This window comes from Tamandua tetradactyla, chromosome X, assembly GCF_023851605.1.
Source record: "Tamandua tetradactyla isolate mTamTet1 chromosome X, mTamTet1.pri, whole genome shotgun sequence".
Taxonomy (NCBI): Eukaryota; Metazoa; Chordata; class Mammalia; order Pilosa; family Myrmecophagidae; genus Tamandua; species Tamandua tetradactyla.
The window spans coordinates 26,983,321-27,007,533 of record NC_135353.1 but is presented as its reverse complement, the minus strand read 5'-3'; the positions used below and the strand labels follow the sequence as shown (position 1 = coordinate 27,007,533).

General features: G+C 38.3%; 1 protein-coding gene across 7 annotated transcripts in view; it reads right to left on the bottom strand.

The window, feature by feature from the left end:
- MOSPD1 (motile sperm domain containing 1) overlaps positions 1–24,012 on the bottom strand; it is a 28,775-nt gene extending 4,763 nt beyond the window's left edge. Inside the window, exons 1-7 of one of the 7 annotated variants that reach the window (XM_077146237.1) lie at positions 23,865–24,012; positions 22,847–23,033; positions 8,212–8,444; positions 7,362–7,614; positions 7,171–7,246; positions 5,167–5,384; positions 396–830 (exon numbers count right to left, since the gene is read on the bottom strand). In XM_077146237.1, the coding sequence (XP_077002352.1) occupies positions 625–830; positions 5,167–5,384; positions 7,171–7,246; positions 7,362–7,515 (654 nt within the window). In that variant the 5' untranslated portion in view covers positions 7,516–7,614; positions 8,212–8,444; positions 22,847–23,033; positions 23,865–24,012 and the 3' untranslated portion in view covers positions 396–624. Of the gene's footprint in view, positions 1–395; positions 831–5,166; positions 5,385–7,170; positions 7,247–7,361; positions 7,615–8,211; positions 8,445–8,912; positions 9,000–22,846; positions 23,034–23,864 lie in introns of those variants that run through there. The other 6 variants (XM_077146238.1, XM_077146243.1, XM_077146242.1 and 3 more) reach the window with 6 other exon arrangements.
- Positions 24,013–24,213: the final 201 nt, after the last annotated feature.

Sequence of the window (24,213 nt, the reverse complement as noted above, 5' to 3'; positions counted from 1 at the left end):
ATGAATAGTTGAGTCATACTTCATAAGTGGTAAGAAAAGCTTGGAAAAATTTTGTTGGATATAGTAATTGGGCTGAAAATAGATAAAATTGTGTCAAAATTAGAATGTTACATTTAGAAGTAAAGAGTAAAAGCATATTTCTCAGTAAAAGTATGTATAGTAGTATAATAGGAATTTTTACTATTAAATATGGCTCTCGTAAATGCGTGGTCCAAGAATTTTTCTCATGGTCAGCTTCTAATAGCTTATTCATGTTTTTCCCACTTTTTATATGAATTTTTTTAAGTTACAAAAAGTTGTCCAACAGCTCTAATTTAAAAATGAAACTGGACATTGAAATAAATTTGATATTTTTGTAAAAAAAAAAAAACTAAACGTGATCCAAAAAACCTAAATCTTTTTTTTTTTTTTACATGGGCAGGCACCGGGAATCAAACCCGGGTCCTCTGGCATTGCAGGCAAGCATTCCTACCTGCTGAGCCGCTGTGGCCCACCCAAAACCTAAATCTTAAAGCGCATCTTTCCTGAACATGCTTTTGAAGCAATTCTTCGTGTTTTTTTTTTTAAATCAATTCGCCACTGCCATCTCCCCACTCATATAAATTTTGCTACCGCTAAATGCCTCTAAGCCATAAAAATTGCCCCAAACGCATCTTTAGAACACTTACCTAAAATATAAGCAGCCACTAATTTTTGATTCACACTTAAGTGGAGGTAGAGAGGTACCAGCGATTCCATATCCCCCAGAGTAGGAAGCATTAGGGCTGCAATGCATACCAATCCCAGGAAGACTGTTAGTAAACTAGGCCCTGAGGAGACAGTTCTGTTTCCTGTGAAAACACAAACAAATCCCTGAGCATGCTACTAAACACAACTGAAGAAAAAGTTTGTTCACATACATTCCTTGCCTGCCACTCACCAGGATTCTGGTTTTGTCCTACTTGTCTGATCCCTTCCCCATTATTCCCATTCCATGGGGGCGCATCTACTGGACTTATCTGGAAGCCCATAACTCAAATGCTCTAAGTCATTACGGGATGGAATGCTGAAACTGCATTGTGAGGTGGTGAGTTCCTACTGAAAAGAACTTGGTAACCAGGCCTTTTTCCCCCAAATACATACTAATCGGTAGGAAGTATCCAAGCATGTACCATTGATGTATGGATAGTGATAAATTATATACGTCTGCTGTACTATTATTGTGCTTAATATAAAGCATACTCACAAAGAGAATTTTAAAAGAATGTGCTAAACATAAACTTAAATTGAAGTTCTGATATTTTCTTCCTCTACCCCAATGGACTGCATGTGTGGACTCCATTCCAGAGACCACTGCCCTACAGCTCCATTACCTTCTGGGTGTATCTGCATATCCCAGCATAGGAAGATTTAGGGCCATAATGCACACCAATCCCAGGAAGAAGGTTAGTAAACTAGGCCCTGAGGATTGGTCCCTAGAAAGGTTTAGTTCCTAAAAACTGCACTTGCCTGCTACCGTTTCTGAAAATGTTAAGTGCCACTCTAGTGTTACAAAGCTGCCTGTGAAAATTCTTGCCCTCTGCTCTACCCCACTTATAGTGGAACAGTAAGAAAGCAGCAGAAACAGTAAGTGGCAAATAAAATTTCTATAAAATATGTTTCCAGACCTGCCTTTCTACATTTCTAGCTGTAGGCATACAATGTACATACCTGTATTTTTAAGAAATCCAATAACTGCAATGGGCTTTTCCCATTATCCTTCCTTTTATTAAAAGGAATAGCCAATGGCCACACAATATTTGTGGTTTTATTTTTTTATTTATTTATTTTTTTACATGGGCAGGCACCGGGAATCGAACCCAGGTCCTCGGGCTTGACAGGCAAGCATTCTTACCTGCTGAGCCACCGTGGCCCACCCTTGTGGTTTTATTAATGAAATAACACTGTTCATTTTATTATTTTATCATTTTATTATTAAATGGAGCTTTTCTAAATTATTAATACCTTAGCTGTTGTGCAAAGTTTACTTGAACCTCACCAAAGCCAAAGAGCTGGAAACAAATTCAAATTTTACAGAGATTATTGCTTGAGATGAAGTAATAGCATAAATACTTAAGAACAGGTCTTTAACTAATAAATGAAGCACCTTTATACTTATGTTCATTGCAAGGATGAATTTAAGGAAAACACCGCTTTATAACAACAGCAGCACTCGGTGCAAACCCACAACAAAGGTAATTTGAAGGGATTTTTAGTAAAGAAATTCTGAAAATATTTGTATAAATGCTTGGCATTTTTCAAAATGGAAGTAGATTTTTTACTGAAACTACATGGTTTTTGTATACATGTAAAAGAATTATTTTTACATACATAGGACCATATTTTACAGATCATTCCATAACTTTATTTTTTTCTCACTCAGAAATATATTTTAACCTCTTTCTATGTCAATATATAGCCATTTATCATTCTATCAGATCCTTTTAAATGCCTGCTTGGTATTCTACCTTATGGATATTCATTAAGTTTACCAATCCCAAATGGATGGACTTTTAGGTCATTTTCAGTTTTTTGTTATTATAAATAATAATACAGAGTATAATTTTCTTAAGCCAGAGGGCACAGACTCAAACACACAAAGTAGTTCATTAATAATATAATTAAGACAAAACCTCCAAGATACAGTTGGATCTCTCAAAATGTATTTTTAATAACCTTAGCATTGGTGTTTTGTGAAAGTGTACTTAGTGGGTTTCTCTTACATTTCCACTAATTGGAAAAAAAAAGAAAAAATACAAAATTGTGTTTATAAAAATGGTCAAGATCAGGAAAGTAACAGAACATTTACATAGATTCGTCACGTGCATGAGATTATAGATACTTTTTGCCTTTTGGAAATTTGTAACGGCTCTAATTTCTTTTACACAATGAACTTCATTTACTGACTTTCAATATATTTGGAAATCCAAAACTTTTCACAAGGCAGCCTTCAACCATTTTTCAGCTAACACTGAGTCTTACAGCATTGTTACACTTACAATACTTTCACAGCATGCTTCTGCAGAAATGGTTCCGAAGCTAAAGACTAGTAAAAACAGTGGCATTTAAAAACCTCTCAGAAAGCAATCTCAGTTTGTTTCAGCATTTCAGTTCCAACAAACTTGATGAAAGAACCTCAGAATCCCATATACTGGAAACCACAAACAATTTATTATTAATTTAATAGATAGGGGTGATATTTCTAATAGTGATACTAGAAAAATCACTTCTTCAACATAGGCTAAATCAGTCATCATTATACTCTGCTAAAGAAGAAAACTTTACTCAATTTCCTGCTAAATTACTAGAAACAATGGGGTAACTACCCGTAAATGGGCAACACAGGCCAGGACTGTGGATGGGGCTTGACTCTGGCATGGCCTTCATGGGAGTGTTGTAGGTCAAAGAAAATCAATCCAATGGCCCTGTACAAAATGTGAAGCCCAGCCTTCCTAATTCAGCCCATTCAACACAGATTTACTGTATAACTATTCTGTGTCCGGCATTATGAGAACATGATGGTAAACACGACAAATTAGGCATTTGCCTTCATAGAACTTCCTGATCTGAATGGTCTGGAGACTTTTTTGCTTTCAAAACCGAGACCACCATGATATATGCCAATGCTACCTAACCTCATTCATCTACCCTACCCCAATTTTACAACTGGAAGAATTCCCTAATATATTTTAGGTGCCAAAGTTTCATTAGAAAAATGAAACAAGAATTAGAAAATCTCAGTTAATGTGTGTTGTTATTATTTAGCCCTTTAAGGATACGTTTCACCTGAATTCTGATAAGTTAAAAATCTAAAAGGAATCACACTCTCCATACACATTCCATATTATAGCTAAGCTTTAAATCTTATTATTCTGGGCTACTCAACCAGCCCATTGAATATCAAAATGATCTCCAATGACCTCTTTCTTTTAAGTTACGAGTTTAATGTCAAAAACCAAATGCCTTCTTGTTCTAGAGAAGGTATTTAAAAAGGGGAATCTTGCATTTCATAAATAAAAAAGGCAACTTTGCTATACTTGAGTGACATCAAAGTAGAACAGAGATTCTCTTTCAGCTTCAAAAGATAATAAAAGTGATCCTGACAGTTAATAACTGAGAAGAGAACACTCTCCTAGCTACTACTGAGCTTCTAGCCTTCTACATTTTTCTGGTATAAAATGGTGTCACTGGAAAATCTGAGCACTGCCTACATGGACTAAAAAGACACTCGGCTACAGTAAATCAAAGAGGCACTACTCCTTGCCTTATTGAAATAAACATTCTAAGATGAACAAACTGATAGGGATCTATGAATTACTCTAATGACAGGAAAATTTTTTTTTTAATCCCTCATATATAATGTTTAACTCCAAGGACAGCGGCTATACCATATTGATATATCACTATCAAACAGTTTCCAGGTTTTTCTATGGAAAATGCTATCATCCTCCTCTTATAATAGGGTTGGGGGAAAAACAATGAGAAGTTAAGAGGCAGGTTTTGTTAAGTTTTGGAATGACATCCAAAGAGTTGAATATGAGGGTAGCATCAATGTTGAAAGAATATATCATAACACTTCTGAATATCTAAACTGGAAGGAAATGAGGAATGGAGAGGGATTCAATTAATAGCCCACAGGGGATATTATAATCTACTTAGTTTAATTAACTTCGACTTTAATGAGATTTTTTTCAAAATAATATGAACAGTGTACTAAGCTTGGTCTGTTGCCAAACACAATCTTTCTCCTTCTTCAAACTAATTAAATGAGAAAGGATATAGGAAAGTCATAGAAACTAAAGTATATAATTGCCAAATTGTACTAGTATCAACGTATGGTGCCTGCAGACTCAGACTTATACATATGTATGTATTTAAAAGGTTATGGCAACATTTGCCTTCTCCTCCTAGCTTAGTCCAATGAGGGGTATTTTCTCCTCTGAGAGTCCAGCCCTAGGATTCTCACTCTATTTCAAAAGACACCCAATCCCTAGGTTCAGTTTTGAAGTGGTTGAATACGTTTACAAGGCAACAAGAAGCAAGTTTTAAAAGATTATTTTTCTCGCAATGATTCTTAGTTCCCTGATTTTTATAAAGTTAGAAACGTGTTACGATCTCAAAAGGGCTTAAAAAACAACCCAAAACTACCTGGTTGAAACGACTGCTCAAAAAATAAACTTTCTCTTAAATGCTCCTTTATTCTTTTTTCCTCTTCTTCCTTTTGTTGTTCTTTTGCAGATGGAAGAAGAGTAGCAACAACTTCTTTCCTTCCTAAAGCCTTCCTCTGGCTTTGCTCAGAAACTTGGAGACGGAATTTGTCTATTACACCATAGTGACAGGATCGAACATCTCTATGACGAATCACACTGGAAACATCAAAAAATAACAAATGCTATTTAAGTTTCTGGGGGCCTGTCGAACGGCATGCAGCAAGAGATTTCAATACAATAAAACAATATTAACTGACTCCAACAGAATACTCAAATATAGAAATTTGCTGATGATGCTAAAAAAGGAAGTACAATATCACTAAAAAAAGAAATGGGTACTTCTGAAATATTTGATGAAAGCACAAACCCTAAAACAAAGAATAAAAGTCTTAGATAAAAGTGACGGGTAAAGAAAATTGCTTCTAGCAATGGCTTTTTTCCTGGATATCTGTGGGCAGAAATATGTACTAAATAGGAATATATGAAATTATTTCTTCTCTGCACAAGTCTCATAAATGTCAGCACTGCTTATTTACTGTTCAAGAGACAAACCTCACCCTAGACTTAAAACTGAATTCTGCACACACAAATGAAAATAAACAACTGAATAAATCCACTATGACTGATGCAACAAGGCTCTCAGAACACTTTCATATGAAGAGGAAAAGCATAATGCAATGAAATTTTTATCTGAGCTATCTGCAATTCCATTTCTTTTACTTTGTTCTTATTAGAGAGCACAAAACAATTTGGTCAAAGGAAACACATTACTTTGGCAAGAGACTATATTTCTTCAGAATAGCCCTTGCCTACTGTGTACTTACTGAAAATCAAAAACAATGCACAAATATGGAATAAAGATGAAGAATAGGGGGAACAAATGTTAAAATAAATTTAGATTGAAATGCTAGCGATCAATGAAAGGGAGGGGTAAGGGGTAGGGTATGTATGAAATTTTTTCTGTTTTCTTTGTATTTCTTTTTCTGAATAGGTACAAATGTTTCAAGAAATGATCATGATGATGAATATGCAACTATGTGATGATATTGTGAATTACTGATTATATATGTAGAACGGAATGATCAAAAGTTAAGAATGTTTGCATTTGTTTGGTGTTTTTTTGTATTTTAAAAAAATTTGAAAATTAATAATAAAAAAAGCAATATGCAAAAACACATTCTCAGAGATACATCATTTTAGTGCTCTAAGATAATGAAAATGTATTCCAAAGAAAAACTTCTGCCTCTTGTCCTCAGAGAAGATTTAAAAGAATGAGGTTTACTCAGTAGCTTAAATTTGTGGCCAGTCAATGATTCCATCTGGTCAGCACAGTTCTAAAGTGAAAATTAAATATGAACAGCTTGAACAAACAATCATTTAACTGACACTCTAAGATGAAATTATCCGGAAGAGCTCAGATAACCTTTTACTGATGAGTAAGTTACACACTTCTTCCTGTTTGTATAGACTAACTTTCAGGCTTATTAGCTGAATCACTTCAGATGTGTTTACCTTACTATTGCTGTTAGAGTGCAGTATTAGTAAGTTTCCTAAATGTTACTATAATAGCAGGATGTTCCAAAGAAAGCTACATTCCCTAAAATTAGAATAGCTGGAGATATTTAAGGAAATAAGTCAGAACTTCACTTTCATAGATGCATTTGCTACAATAAAACCATTACAATGAAGAAATGTTCATGGAAATATTCACACCCGCCTTAGCTCCAATACAATGAAATAATATTAAGTATTTGGTCACCTTGTTCACAATTTCTTAGGAGCTTCTTAAAGCTAATTTTGATGGGTTTAAACTGTCAGCAAAAAAATACAAAATGTAATGCACACTTATGTGGAAACAACTTCTTTGAAAAAAGCTTTTACAAGTCAGAAACATAAATATTAGCACACTTAAAACATGCTACTGGGAAGTGGTGTGACTTACATATCCACACAACACTGAGGCTTTACTGCACCTGCAGCATCAACGACAACATACTTATTTGGAGTAGTACACAAAACTGAAAGAAAAAGTCACAATGGCCATTAGTGTTGTTTTCTTTTTTAAACAGTTTCTACAAGTATAAAAGTTGTAGAGACTAGTTAAAAACCTTCAAATGCAGCTAGGAGACTTACCTTTGAACTTTAAGGCAAACTCATAGGGATTATACAGAGTCAACACTTGCTTATGTGTTGACTGATCATCTGCATAAAATATTAGCTCCGTGGGAAATACAAAAACAGGAAGATTTCCTTCCACTGACTCTGGTTGTCTTTTTTGTTGATGCATTGGCACTAATCCACTCTTGCTACAGCTTCTGTTTCTACAGTCTCGTCTATTCTGGACTTTTCTTAGATTCAATTAAAAACTCCAAAGCATTTTGGCAATCTAGAAAATGAAGGAGAAAGAGAGAAAGAAAAAAACAAATGATTTTTGTTTTCATTAATCCCTGCTCCCACCTCAAAAAAAATAAAATGTTCAGCATGCATTGAAATAGGTCCCCAAATCATCTAAACATGACTTTTGACTTTTCCTCCTGGCTTACTTACACAGCTTACCAAACTATGCAAAGAAGTTTGCACATGCTCCTTTCACATTCAAGATTTCAACTTATGATAAAATACATAAATACTTGGATAAAAGAATAAAGGCTTTCTATCTCAAATTAATCACCCCTTTCAAAGAGGGAAGATCAAAGGGACAACACAATTTTTAAACCTCAGATTAAAAGAATAATAAGTATTGCCACAACTGAATTTTATGTGTGCCAATCAGAATTCTTAAACAATAAAAAATAAAAAATAAAGTAAGTTCCCATGATTTACGGGAGAAAAACATGAGAGTCATGTTTACACTCAACTCAACATTGTTTTATTTAGTACTTTCTGAGCAGCATGGCTGGGAAAGTTCTTTTCATCTTTTCTTCTACTGAAATCCAAAACAAGCTAAAATCTCTTGAAAAAGGGGCCAAATATCCAAACTTACTAAGCAGTCCTTTTGAGTTTTCTATGAAAATTCAACATCAGTGAGTAGGCTTTGGCATGAAAGGGTCACAGAGCTTCCCCTCCAACGTCAAGGACACAGGCTTTGTGAGAAGTGTTTTCCTCCAACTTCAGAGGCCTTTTTGCATTCCTTCTGGGCTTCTTGAATATGTTCCAGATAGTTGTAGCTGGCAGAAGTCTGTCTGATAATTTCTGTTTCTGTATTCATTTCCTAACCTAATTTTAATCAACAATATTCTTATTTAGCTAGCACCCTTAAGTGTCGCTTTTAAATAAAATACAAAAGCTAAAACCCACAATCATAGCAAATGTCTGATTTCCACTCAGGTGTGGATCACACCTTTAAAATAAGCTATAAACCATTTAATACTATGAGTTCAGGTTCTTGCACATTCAAAGAGAAATACAGCAAATGAATAAATGGTTTGTTTTTACCCGCAATAAGGGAGCTTTTTTGTTCTGATTCTGACTGATGTCTTCACAACCAACTTTTATCAACTAGGACACTACATAATCACTTACTCAAATATTTATTCATTTCTTTCAGCTGAATCCCTGTTATACACCAGGTACTATGCCAAGAGCTGAACAGAGACATACAAATGTATAATGCACTGACTCTGCCCTCAAGAAACTCAACTCTAACTGATAAGACATTTATGCTACCTCTATTATAATGCTCACCAATGTATATCAAGGGCTAGGAAATGAGAAGACTACGCGAATAATTCTGCCTGGGTGAGAGAACAGGAGATGACATTCAAGGTGATCCTAAAAGAAAAGAAGGTTATATGCTTATGTGTTGTAGAGGGGGGTGAGGCTGGGCGGGGGGAGGCTGGGGTGGGGATGGGGGTATAGAGCAGACATTCAGACTAAAGGAACAGCATATGCAAAGGCCTAGAAAGGTGAGTGGAAGGGGGAATGTTGGACTGCAAGCGAACTCACTGCCCTCCCCTTCTCTACAGGGCACATGACTCCCAGGGGTATAAACCTCCCTGGCAACGTGGGACAGAAATCCTAGAATGAGCTGGGACTCAGCATCAAGGGATTGAGAAAAACTTCTCAACCAAAAGAGGGAAGAGAGAAATGAGACAAAATTAAGTGTCAGTGGCTGAGAGATTTCAGAGTCAAGAGGTTATCCTGGAGGTTACTCTTATGCATTATAAAAATATCCCCTTTTTAGTTTAAGGTGTATTAGAGAGGCTAGAAGGAAGTGCCTGAAACTGTAGAGCTGTGTTCCAGTAGCCATGTTTCTTGAAGATGACTGTATAATGATATAGCTTTCGCAATGTGACTGTGTAATTGTGAAAACCTTGCGTCTGATGCTCCTTTTATCTACGGTCTGGACAGATGAGTAAAAAATATGGATAAAAAATAAATAGGGAGAACAAATGTTTAAAAAAAAAGAGGGAATGATGCTGGGGAAGGGGTTAATCCACAAGCTGTCTCAGATAATAATTCCATTTTTATCCATATGCTTTATAATTAGCATGTAGTTCCTAACAGTATTGGGTTTTGTTATTTTGTTTTCTTTTTAATGAGCTGAAAGGGCTTTTAGAGATTATCTATGCTTATTGGCATTTTTAACAATATCTAACATTTGAATTCATATGAAACTACAAATTTTTAAATTAATTATATACTGAATGAATTAATATATGTAAATTACATTAGATAACACTCATTGTGGCAATGCTTTAGATGTATGTTGTTTTATCATCATCATGATTATTATTAAATGATGAAGAGACCAGACTGAGACACAAAAACAATGTCAGCAGGCCTCCTGGCTCCTAGTCCAGCATACTTTCCATTATACTGAACTGTTTGGCTATTTCAATAAAATAAAACTAAGAATATTCTGAAAACCATATGATTAAATAATTTTGATTTTGAGTTTCTGTTTGCTCTGAATATCTTTCTTTTGCTGAGAGCCATACATTTCTATGTGGACAATGTGCTTTCAGAAGTTTGATGCATTATTTCTTTTCAGTAGAAAAGAATAAGCTCTTTACTTCCTTAGGAAGCTTGATTATGAGGAATCAGACATCCAAATTTGACATCACTAAATAATATTCACCATCTGTTTTAGTTTGCAAAAGCTGCCAGAATGTAATCTACCTGAAACGGAATGGCTTTTAAAAAGAGGAATTTATTAAGTTGCAAGTTTACAGTTCTAAGGTCATGAAAATGTCTGAAGAATCCAGGGAAAGAGACCTTGATTTGAGAAAGGCCAATGGGTCCACAACACCTTTGTCACCTGGAAAGGCACATGGTCTGCTAGCTTTCTCTTCTCATTTCATAAGGCTTCCCTGGGGGCATTTGCCTTCTGCATCTTCAAAGGTCTCTGGTTCTGTTGGCTCTGAAGCTTTTCCCAAAATGGTTCCCTCTTAAAAAGCTCCAGTAAGCAACCCCACCTTGAATGGGTGGAGACACATCCCCATGGAAATCATCTACTCAAAAGTTACCACCCACAATTGGGTGGGTCACATCTCCATGGAAACAATCAAAAAGCTCCCGCCCAGAAATGCTGAATGAGGATTAAAGGTGTAGCTTTTCTGGGGTACATAATAGCTTCAAACTAGCACAGCACCTCATATTTTGTATTGGTAAAACCAAACAACATCCAAACATGAACATTCTTAACATATGAATATTCCATACTTGGTATGCAATCAATGGCTCATTTTAAAACTCTTTTAAGATGAGAAGGTTGCTTATGATAAAAAGTGACACCTCTAATTTGTGGGGAATTCAATAGAATTTGGTACAAGCAGGTATCTATCTAAATAAAAAAAAAAAGTTGTATTTTATCCATCATACCTTATACCAGGGTAAATTCCAAATAGATCAAAGCTTTAAATGTAAAAAATGAAACCATAAAAGCACTAGAAGAAACTATGGAAAATATTTTCTTATAAAATCTCAGTTTAAGGGCTTTCTAACAATGACATAAAACGAGAAGCCACAAGATATTAATGAATTCAACTACTTAAAAATGTTTTAAAATTCTAAATGGGAAAGAACTATAAGCAAAGCAAAAACATTTGTAACTCATAGACAATGTCTAATTTTCCTAACTATAGAGAACCTTCGAATCACTAAGACCAAAAACTCAATATAAATGTGCAAAGAATATATTTTATAGAAAAGGACACATAAATTGTTCTTTAACTTACAAGAGGATCCTTATTCTCACTCACAAAAGAGACATGCAACCTAAAGCTACATTGAGATACATTTTTTTCCCCATCAGGTTGGCAAGAATTAAAATTTTTGACAGTAAGTGGTGAGACCAATAAGGCACATTCTTGGGATGTAAATGGTTCCAACCACTACACCTACCAGAATTAAATACATGTACCCTCAGATCTAGAGATTCTACTTCTAGGAATTTATCACCCATGTGTGAAATCATGTCTTCTTTACAGCACTGACAAAAACATAATTTCTGTCAAGCACATAGAACAGAGCTTTGCACTCAGTAAGGGTGTGTTATTAATGGCAAAATATTGGAAACAGCTGAATTGCCTATTAATAAGTGATTCATTATATAAAGTATGGTGTATCCATTCATTGGGATACCAGATATCTGTCAAAAATAAACAGGAAGCTCTATGAGTAGTGTGGTTATGGAATGAGCTTAGGATGTAGGACTAAGTAAGAAAAGCAAGGTGCAATGTAGTACCTAGGGTGTTACCATTTGTACGAAAAAGGGAGATGAAAGAATATGTAAAAAAAAAAAAAAAAAAAAAGATGTGTGCCAGTTTGAACCTACTATGTTCCCAAGAAAAGCCATGTCCTTTAATCCTCATTCAATATTGCTGGGTGAGAGCTTTTTGATTGTTCCCATGGAGATGTGACCCACCCAACTATGGGTGGTAACTTTTGATTAGGTTGTTTCCATGGAGTTGCGTCTCTACCCATTCAAGGCAGCGCTGCTTACTGGAGCCCTTTAAGAGGGAACCATTTCAGAAAAAGCTCAGAGCCAACAGAACCAAACAGCAGAGACCTTTGGAGGCTGAAGAAGGAAAATGCCCCTGGGGAAGTCTTTTGTATTGAGGAGAGAAACCCCAAACTTCATCGGCCCTTTCTTTGAAGTTAAGGTATCTTCACCTGGATGCCTTAGTTTGGACATTTTTGCAGCCTTAGAACTGTAAACCTGCAACTTAATAAATTCCTATTTTTAAAAGTCGTTCCATTTCTGGTATGTTGCAATCCAGCAGCTTATAAACTAAAACACTATGTAAACCTATTTTTCTTGGACATGGATAAAATATCTGTGGAAAGATACCCCAGAAACTGATTAACACTGATCGCCTCTGGAGAGAGAAATGGAGTTTGGGGGACAAAGGGTGGAAAGGAAATTTTCTCTGAATACCTTTTTATATCTTTTGAATTCTGAACCTTCTGAGTACCTACTCAATGGTTAAAAAAGAAAAGTCTGAAAAAGTGATTAGACTTTGAATAGAGATATGAATGAAGCTGATCTGGATAGGATAAAGGTAAATCAAAATACAGGGTAAACTTGGGGGAATGGCAAGAAAGGGGGAAAATTCAACTTCCCCATGTGGAGAATTCCTGATATAATCACAAGCAGTGGGGAAAATCAAAGTAATAGGCCAAGCCCTCAATCTTGGGGTTTATTCATATGAAACTTATCCCCGCAAAGGATAGGCTAAGCCTACTTAAAATTAAGCCTGAGAGTCACCCCCAGAGAACCTCTTCTGTTGCTCAGATGTGGCCTCTCTCTCTCAGCCTACACAACAAGCAAACTCAGACTGCCCTCCCCCTCTCTATGCGGGACATGATTCCCAGGGGTGTAAACCTCCCTGGCAATGTGGGACAAAAATCCTAAAATGAGCTGGGACTCAGCATCAAGCAACTGAGAAAACCTTCTTGACCAAAAGGGGGAAGAGAGAAATGAGACAAAATAAGGTGTCAATGGCTGAGAAAATTCAAAGTTGAGAGGTTATCCTGCAGGTTATTCTTACATATTATATAGAGATCACCTTTTTAATTAAGGTATATTGGAGAGGCTGGAGGGAAGGACCTGAAAATGTACAGCTGTTTCCAGTAGCCATGTTTCTTGGAGATGATTGTATAATGATAATAGCTTTCACAATGTGATTGTGAAAACCTTGTGTCTGATGCTTCTTTTATCTACAGTATGGACAGATGAGTAAAACATATGGATCAAAAATAAATAAATAATAGGGGGAACAAATGTTAAAATAAATTTAGTAGATTGAAATGCTAGTGATCAATGAAAGAGAGTGGTAAGGGGTATAGAAAAAAATAGGGGAAACAAAGGCTACAATATATTGGGTAGATGGAAATACTAGCAGTAATGAGAGGGAGGAGTAAGGGATATGGTATATATGAATTTTTTTGTTTTCTTTTTATTTCTTTTTCTGAATTGATGCAAATGTTCCAAGAAATGACCGTGGTGATGAATATACAACTATGTGATGATATTGTGAGTTACTGATTATATACCAAGAATGGAATGATCATATAAGAATGTTCATGTTTGTATACTGTTGTTTAAAAAAAAATTTTTTTAATTTTAATGAAATTCTAGAAAAATCAAAACTAATCTGTAATAGAAGCAAATGTATAATTGCCTGTGGCTGGGAAATGTGGATGGAGGTTGAATGTAATGAGGTACCGAAGAACTTTCTGAAGTGATAAGTAATGAAATTTTCTATATCTTGATTATGTGGTTATATGATTGTATTCATTTATCAGCACTCATAAACTCTACACTTAAAATGGGTACATTTTATTGTTTGTATAATTATAATTCAATAAAGTTGACTTTGAAATGAGAAAAAAATAAATACAGGATAAAGGATGATATCGTCCATATTTTAAAACTTCAAGTTCTGTGTGAGACCAAAGGGAGAGATGTTTATTTGGTGCAAAATTTATATTTTGGATAGCAATTTAACTTTTCTAATTTAACTTATATGGTCAGTTTACTTGAATACCATAAGTACATGGAATCTTGAATAGGGCATGAGATCTTGTTGGTTTATATATGTTAATGTGATTCCCGATATATTCCAGAGTAATTTGGGTAGGGGAGAAAGGAGGAAATATTCAACTTCCCCATCTGGGGAATTCCTGATATTCTCACAAGCAATGGGGAAAGGCAATTCAATAGACTGAGCGCTGAATCTTGGGATGCAACCCTATGAAACTCATTCCTGCAAGGAAGCTAAGCCTACTGATAATTATGCCTAAGAGTTACCCCCTGAGAACCTCCTTTTTTTTGCTCAGATGTGGCCCCTCTCTGTAGGCCAACTCGGCAGGTGAACTCACTGCCCTCCCCCCTATATGGGACATGACTCTCAGGGGTGTAAATCTCCCTGGCAATGTGGAATAGGACACCTGGGATGAGCTGGGACCCGGCATCAAGGGATTGAGAAAGCCTTCTTGAACAAAAGGAGAAAGAGAAAAATGAGAAAAAAATAAAGTTTCAGTGGCTAAGGGATTTCAAACAGAGTCGAGAGTCCTGGAGGTTATTCTTATGCATTTTATAGATATCCCCTTTTTAGTTTATGGTGTACTGGAGTGGCTGGGGGGAAGTACCTGAAACTGTACAGCTGTGCACCAGTAGCCTTGATTCTTAAAGAAGATTGTATAACCACATAGCTTTTACAATGCGATTGTGTATTTGTGAAAACCTTGTGTCTGATGCTCCTTTTATCCAGGATATGGGCAGATTGGTAAAAAAATAAGGAAAAATAAAGAGATAATGGGGGGATAAGGGGTAAAATAATAATTGGGTAGACTGAAATACTAGTGGTCAATGAAAGGGTACAGGGTATAGGATACAAGGTTTCTATTTTTCTCTTTATTTCTTTTTCTGGAGTGATGCAAATGTTCTGAAAATGATGAATACATAACTATGTGATAATATTGTGAGCCACTGATTATATACTGTGGATGGACTGTATGTGTGTAAAGATATATCAATAAAAATATTTTTCAAAACAAGAAAAGTCCCTTTAAATAACAACAATAACAATATTAGGGCCTAATTTGAAAATAGTGCCAATTTTGAAACAAAAGAGGGAATTCAGAAACAATATGTGAAAGTCTCTGTTAATTGCATTTTCCAATTTATGATCCTCTAACAAATATTGGAAACCTTCAACTATGTGTTCAATAGAATGATTTGAATTATTAAAAATAATTTTACATGAAACAGAAATTCATTACAATGAGAAAGCAAAGATTTCTTTAAGATGAATTGCAAACTTAGAAAAACATATTACTCTAATGTATAACTTGTTATAAAAGAATATGAGATGGAAAAAAAAAGAGCATGAAATGGTTCATAAACCTGGGAAGTCAAAATTAACCACACAAAACAAGTGCTAAACTCTCAGTTCTAACTTTAAGAGAGGCGGAAGGTTAGTCACCGCAGGCCAGAGTAGAAATTTTACTGGATTTGAATAATAGCTTAGTAGAAATTCTTATTCTTTTTCTTTTGAAGTTTTCTCTTTACGATTTGAATATGTATACATTTTCCCATGAATCATATATAGGCTGTCTATATTGTCATCATTAAAGAGATGTTTGATCAGTTTTGAGCAGTTTTATTCTTACTGCTTCTTATTTCTCTATTCCCATTTATCACTTATCTTGGCTAAGATATATGAGTTCCCTCCTGAAGTGCTTCCAATGGAAATTAGAAAGGAATTAACACCAGGTCACCAGAGCAATAGCAACTCTGCCAACAAACATTAATGAAGCATTAACATGAGTCTTTAATTGATGGTTTTCTAGAGGCTAACACTTTCTCTTTTCTCCAGTCCTTACTGAAAAATGATAAAGTACAAAATTCCTGGGTAAATATTATATCCTAAGCCGGTAAAACTTGACTGCAAATTGGTTTACGAGGTTGATTTCCAAAAGTCAAACACCCACGAAGTTAAAGAAAGCTAGCTCACAACCCTTCCCATTTTACTGGTGAGGAAAGCAGGCCCAGGATATGTAAGTGGCTTTCCAAGGTCACACAGGGTATTGGTGGCAGAAGTCTGGACTCTGGCCTCATACTCTCTTCATACTATAATAATTTCTACCTCTTAATACAAAAGTCTTACCTCCCTGACACTGACTGCCACGCATGCCCTCCTATCTAGAAAATCTCCCCACTTTTCAAGAAGAGTTCTTAAAGGATGATCCAAAATCCAAGTTACAAACAAGTATGCGTTATCTTGATTCACGTATTTCCTATTCAGGTTTTTTTTTTTGTATGCTCTATGGCAGGGTCACATTTCATTCTACTTCCATGTGCGTATACGGTTATTGCAGCACCATTAGTTGAACTGTTTTTTTTTGTTGTTGTTGGTTTCTTTGTTTGTTTGGGAAATGTTTGGGCCAGGAATTGAATCCGGGTCTCCCACATGGGGGGCGAGAATTCTCCACTGAACTACCCTCACACCCCCATATTTCCTATTCCGTTTTGTAAAGAAAAATCAAGAGACAATTTTGCTAACTACGTTCCACACCCTTTCTTTCATGATGGTGAAATAGTACCTATGACTGTCAGTAACTATTCATTAGGGCATTAATAGCCACGGTTTACCCCTGTGGTAGTTTGAAGCTGTATGTAGTCCAGAAAAACATGTTCTTAAATCTAATCCATTCCTGTGGGTGTGAACCCATTCTACATAAGACCTTCTGATGAGACTACTTAAGGTGTGAGCCACCTCATTCACGATGGGTCTTAATCCTCTTACTGGAGTCCTGCATAAACAGGATGACGAGAGAGGAAGGGAAGGAGAGTGAGACCGAGAGCAAGACAGAGACAGAGACACAGGGAAACAGAGAGAGACAGAGACAGAGAGAAAGAGTAAGAGAGAACACGTGTGCACGTGCCACAGAAGTAAGAAGAGCTGAAATCAAGGAAACCCAGCAGAGAAGGGAGAAAACAGCAGACTGCCATGTGGCAGAGGAGCCAAGGATCACCGGCAGCTAGTCTTTGGGGAAAAAAAACATCACCTTGATGCCTTGATTTGGACATTTTAGTGGCCTCAAAACTGTAAGCCAATAAATTCCCACAGTTAAGCCAACCCATTTCATGGTATTTCCTGGAGCCATCTAGGAAACTAAAACAGCCCCATTCTTCCTCTCTACACACCAAAATCTTAGTCTTCACAGCCTGGCTCAAATTCCATCTCCAATTCCTTCCTTCCATTACTAATCTGATCTACCTGGAGCTTGCTATTTTATCGTTATTTTAAATATACTTACTGTGTGGCTTTGTTTACATTTGTTTTGTGTGGGTTCATTTTGACTCCTCAGTCAAATCTCAGGCATAATGCTATAATATTGGCCTTTTGCATCCCTCAAAGCACCAAGCTCACTGCTGGGCGCTTGCTTAGCAGGTGTGGAGCCTATCGGCTAATCTACAGGTTTCTGCTAGTAACTGTCTCATCCATCAGGGAATACCACCCCCCTACCCCCACAGAGCTGAACAAACTTTGTTTATATAAGACAAGCAAAGGAATCCAATTGAAGGAATGGGTTAGAGTAAGAGGACAGCAAGAGAGAATTAGCACTCCCATATGCCTCTCCCCTCCCTTCCATTTCCTTTCCCTCTCATCACTCCAGGCTCCTCAGTACCAAACTGGGCCACCAATATTTAGAGATCCAAGGATCCAACAAACCCTCAACCTTACACAGAAACAGTGCAGCTAGGAAATAATGGTTCAGGAAACTGCCTTGTCCTTTTCCTCTTTACCAAAGGCACAGAAGAAACAATCCTGAATGAGATGAAGTTTTAAAGAAAACCTGATGTATGCACACCACCTTGTGACCAATTTGCAAACTACTCTTCCACAAAGAGAAGGCTAAACACACTGACATCTAAACACACATATTTTCGGCCATTGGTAAAGACGATCAGCGCCCCAAAGTGTGATTATTTTCCATTTTCCTTATTCGGAATTTCTGTTTCGGAACAGAAAACAAAGGTAAGATGATGAGATAAATAGGAGAGTTTCAATATCTTTCATCACCATAGATGCAAAATTGGAGACTGTTAAAGAATATAGAGATCATTTTAAAAGCATATTCTCATTTACTCTGGCAGACCTGGTCCCATGGTGGGGGGGGGGGCTGAGAGACTGTAAGAAGAATCAAGCGAAATAAGTGGTGGTTGAAGATTCTTGCGCTGAAGTGGTTCACTGTTTGAAAACTAGTGACCTATTTGCTTGGTCACAGTGTAACAGCTACTACCTGTGCCCAGCTCTTGCTGTTTACTCTGATTAAGGTTCCCAGCTCCACCTTCAGGTCAGCCCCGCCCCCCCTTATCTGGGCACAGCCCTTGCCAGTTAACAACTAAATACTAAATAAGAGCAGTTAGTCCTTTTGCTTTAGTCTCTCTAGTACCAAAACCCTTCTTTCGTTCCTATTTCATAAATTCAGTTCTCCTCTTTGAATTTCCAGCATTGTCAACTAGGATTTTTAATGGCTGCTATGTTCTTAAGGTCATCTCTTTCACAAGTGATGCTATAAGTCCACTTTAGATTTTAAATGGTCCATTGCTCAATATTAGGCAATTTTGTTTTTATGCATTTTTTAGGCTTTTGGCATAATCTAATATCTTACTAATGGGACTGACTGCTATAAATGATAGAGCAATAGGTGAGGACATATTAAAGATGTGGAAGTTTAGTATTGTAGTGTTTTAAGATTAAAAAAAAAACCCTGACAGTAATGTCTTTAAAAAAAGCACACATTTCATTTTCTTTCAAACTACTGATTTTCAAACCTTGTTTTACAACATCCCAATATGCCTTCAGTTATTTCAAGATGCATATGCAATTCTCAAGGCGAACTCCATATTAATTCATTGTATGAACTATATATGTTGATATATGTAGTGCACTCAGAAGTCTCAGAATCACAAACTCACTCAACATTTACTGAGCACTTGTACACCAGGCACTGTGCTAGAGAATATGGAGAAAAGATGAAAACATTGTCTCAGCCCTCCAAGAACCGTCTAGTAAGGAAAAACAGAATATACATAATAATTAAGATATGATAGGACCTTTCTTAAACATTGGTATAAAATAAAAAGTGTCCAGGGAATATAAAGTAGCAGGCTGCCTTAACAAATGGGTGTTTTCAATATGAGTGGAGTGGAGGGTGAATTCCAGGAAGAGGAATGTGTGGAGTGACACAAAAAGGGCTCTCAAGATGAGCTTTGACATTGCATATGGTTTAAAAAAAATACCACGTGTAGTGGAGAGTGGTGAGAGACTGGAAAGGTAAATTGGATGTAGATGGTAAAAGGTCTCATAAGCCAAGAGTGGGGGTTTAGACTGGCTTCTGTATGCCAGTGGTTTTCAAAGTGTGGTCCCTGAACCAGGAGCTGCAGCTTCACCTGAGAATTTGTTAGAAATCCAATTCTCAGGCCCTACTGCAGACATACCAGATTAGAAATTCTGGGGTCGGGCCCACCCACCTGTGTGTTTTTTTTTTTTTTGGGGGGGGGGTGCATGGTCTGGGAATCGAACCTGGGTCTCCCGCATGGAAGGCGAGCATTCTACCACTGAACCACCCATCTGTGTTTTAACAAGCCTTCCAAGTGATTCTGATGCACACTAAATTTTGAGAGCCACTTCTGGGGGCAGTGGCAAATCTCTGAAGGACTTTAAGCAGGGAACTGATCAGATCAGATTTAAACAGAACATTTGCTACTGAACAATCAAGCACAGCACCTGGCACCTGAGTAGTTACAATTCTTAAAGAAACAAAACTACTTTTTTGTATGTTGTATGGCAGGGGTCACATTTCATTCTTTTTTCATGTAATTATCCCATTATTGCACCACCATTCGCTTAATTTTTGTGGTTGTTGTTGTTTTGGGGAAGTGCATAGGCCAGGAATGGAACCTGGGTCTCCTGCATGCCAGGCGAGAATTCTACCACTGAACTATCCTTGCACCACCCCCCAAAAAAAACAAAACTATTGAATGAATATCCAGTGAAGACATGAAGACCCAGACTAAGGCAGGAGAAATGGAGAGGAAACAAATTTTAGAGGTGAGCCACATTCAATAAAGTGAGTAGGATGTGTCCATACAAAGATGTGACCTGAAATGTTTTTGATATAAAAGGAATCTGCAATCTTATTACAAGTATCAGCTGCTAGCCAGGTGTTTGAGGAAACAAGTGGTGTGCCTAGCCTCAAGAAAAGGCAATGGTCAAGAGCAATCTCTGTATGTGCCCCCATATTGTCAAGAGCAGTGAGTGCTCTGGCTTGTACATGAGTCTCCTGGCCTACTCGGCAGCTCTCTCTCCCACGGTAAGTTAGAAACTTGGCATTCGTACTAGCATATAAATCTTTTGAGTTTGGTTAGTGTGAATCAGCCCCCAAGTCTGACTGATCATTTCTGGATGTGATGACAAAATTAAGTTCCTAAACCCTCATTTAATGTAATGAAGTCTTCCCCAACCGGGGGGGCCACAAAAATGTGAAAGCCACAGTAAAAACAAGTGACCCACATGCAGCTGGGAGTGAGTTCTGCAAGGAGTCCGGTTGAATGTAGCACAATGTGGGGAGGCTTCCCTCTCCCAGGCCTGCCTCAAGGGGTGGAACAGAAGGTGGAACAGAAAGGGTGGGCCTGGGTGGGGAAGGCAGAGATCTGTTATTCTAGTCCATTTAATGATGTAACTTCTTTCATTTAGATAAATAAGACTAATTTTTTAAAAAAGGAAATAAACGGTTCAGATTTGAAAGGGGTTGGGTTGGGTGGGGGGACTGGGAAAGCCAACAAAAGAACACTGATTGTAATGTGAGAAAAGTGTACTTTTGTATTTTAATAAATACTGTTCAATTTTTTATTCAATATCCTTAAAGGGTTAAACCGAATAAGACCCTGTATGTATAGGTTCTCATAAGCATCAACCAAGTCATTTCCATTTAAAGGAAAAAAAAAAGAAAAAAAGAGGGGAAGGGGGGGTGAGATAAGGTGGGAGGAGAAGGAAATGTTAAATCTTTAAAAACCATGGGAACATATTAAAGCTGTTAACAACCTTCCCTCAGCTTAAATAAAAACACCCCAATTCTAGTACATCTTTCATGAAAAAAAAAATTCCTAAACCCTGAAAAGCTGAAATCTAGACACCGGTTCTGTTGATCTAGCCAAGGTACTGCCAAGGTGAGAGACTCGGCTAGACTTCCTCTTTTTATTCAAACTTTACTACCAACCACAAAGCCCACTTAATTCAAGTTGGAATGAGTGGACAAAATTAGACTTTGTACTCTGCCTTGAAAGTCAAGTCAGTGGAGGTTGCTCCTCACTTTTGGAGGCAGGATTTAGCTGAGATTACTTCCAATTTCCTGATGGAGGGGAGAGAGAGAGCAGGTCAACCTCTAGGGCTAATTCAATACGTAAAGAGAATTCTGTGAGGTGCACCTCCTATTTCCGATCAGGCTCTGGGTGCCCCAGGTTACCAAAGGTTATTTTAATTGATACCAATATCTTGGCTTATTTGACCAACTTAATTTTGTCCAAGAACAGTTCCCAAAGAAAAACTGTACTTTTTTTGGAATTTGAGAGCTATAAGAGCCCTTAGAGATTAAGGCAAAAACCCTTCAGATTATGAATGAAGAAACTGAGGACCTCCAAGAGTAAGTTATTAGTATAGTTTAAATTTCTCCATTTTAAACTTATTTAAAAAACAGAAAGGAGCAAGTCACTTTATATTGGGGGATGGTGTAGCTTTTCTTGTAGTTTCTTTCTTTTCTTTTTTTATTTTGATATACTTTTTGTTTTTGTATTTTTTTTTCTTTTTGATTTATTAAAAGGTTTTTTGTTTGTTTGTTTGCTTTTATCTTTGGCATGAGCAGGCTCTAGGAATCAAACCCAGGTCTCTGGCATGATGGGAGAATTCGAACACTGAGCTACCCTTGCACCACTTCTTGTAGTTTCTTAATTGATTTACGTTTTCAGAAATTGGAGTTAACGTCAAAGCCCTATGAGAGAAAAAGTTTAAAATAAGAATTGGGAGAAGAAAATGTGCATGAACAATTTTAAGGGAGAAACATGTGTTACTTTATAAGCTAGTTGCTCTATTTTCTATCTTTGCCATTACATTTCATTATATATTATATATCACACGGAAAGGGAATTCTAGCAAAACCATCCCAAACTTTCAAATATCCTGGTGTTTGAGTAAACCTCTTATTCTGAGTTCTATAAATGCTTCAGAAACTAGTTCAAGCTCACATCCTGTTTGAGTATGTAGACAAGAAAAATTTGAAAGACACATTTGGCCTTGTTTCCTGTTTCCCAAACTTCCCACTGCTTTATACCAAATACACGAGTAATCGAAAAATTGACGTCCACTCCCTACTCAATATGCTATCTGTAACAGCCTATAAGTAATGGGATTTCCCAGGACTTACAGGAAGTCTGGACAAGATTTTTATTATCAAGAAAATATTAAATCCTATGTGGGCCCTGTCTGTAAAAAGTAGACTTTCTCTCTACCTGGGATTCACATTAAAATCCCCAATGCATTTCAAAAGAACAGAATCGCTTTTGGGGCAAGACCCCAACTTTCAGATTTGCATATTGCTCTTACTTCCAGTAAAGGTAAAAAGATCCAGGACCGTTTTCACTTAATATTTGCCTTTTCACTCCCCGACGTGAGGTCCCTTCGATTCTCCTGGGGCACAAAGGTTCTATTTCAGTCCGGAGAGGACAGATGTCAGTTCCTTTATCCAAAGGCGAAACCGCAGAGTATTAAGGGCTGGGGAGGGGGGTGGGGGCTGGGGAGACAGAATAAAACGGTCCGTTCTAGGACTTCAACCCCACCTGACTGGGGCGCAGCCTTCCCAGCCCTGGTCCCCACACCGGCCCGCTCCACGTGAAGCCGGTCATGTGAGCCTGTTTACAGCCGAGCAGCTTGTGCAACCGTCGGGATCCTGAGCAGAGGTCCAGGGTGGGGGCAGGATACAGGCCACACATCCCCTAACCCTCCTCCCCATTACTCCAAGAAGACGTTCGTTCTCTCCCCGCCCCGCACACACACCCCGCCTGTCCCCACACCCCCACTTTCATCCCCCTCCAGACAGAGAACAGAGCAGAAGCCAGCCCGGGACACCTGGCTCCAGCCTCGCCGATTTCCTTCCAGTTGCTCTCTGGAGGCGGGTGGGAGGAGTGGGGAGGTCCCGCTGAGCCGGAGGAAGGAGAACGAAGGACGAGGACTGTCCTGCCAACCTCCCTCCCCCAGTCCTCCTCGCAAAGACCGCCGAAGAGTTGTCCCCGGAGCCGGATCCCCGGGGCAACCCAACTCTGCCGGGCAGGCGCTGGGAGGCACCCGAACCTTCCTTCGCCCGGGCAAGAGCGAGACACACAGCAGCTGGCCAGACCGTGGGGCCGGGATCTGGGGGCGTCGGGGCAACGGACAGGACCCCCGCCTGCCTCCTCCCCGCCTCCCGCCGGCATCCCGGCGCCGCGGAGCCCGGCTGTCAGTCGGAGAGCCAAGCTGGCGTTTTGGGCACGGGCCATTCTTTCCGCGGGGTCTCTCCGCAGCGGAACTTCCACGTTTTCCCCCAAGTCGGAGGAAGTGGGTGACGGGACGGTGGAGGGACTCTCACCTCGGGAACACGAGCTCCTCGGAAAGCAGCTGCGACTGCTCCTCCGGTCCTTTGTCAGCGTCTCTAAGCTGCACTGCCTGCTGGGATACCGGAGGACTCAAATGCCACCTCTCTCCGCCCTCGAGGATGAGCGGTGTCTGGGGGAGGGGGAGGAGGAGGGGGCGGGTGGGAGGGGTGGAAAGTGGGAGAAGAGGTGGGGCTGGGGCTGGGCCCGGGTCGGAGGCGGGGATGGGAGCTCGCTGTTGCCCCTGGCTTCTCCGGGTTTCTTCCTTCTCTGCTCTAAACTTCTTTCTTCTCGGTCCAGTAAGCAGTCCCTCCCCTCGCCCCTCCCCTCAAGGAGATTGGAGAC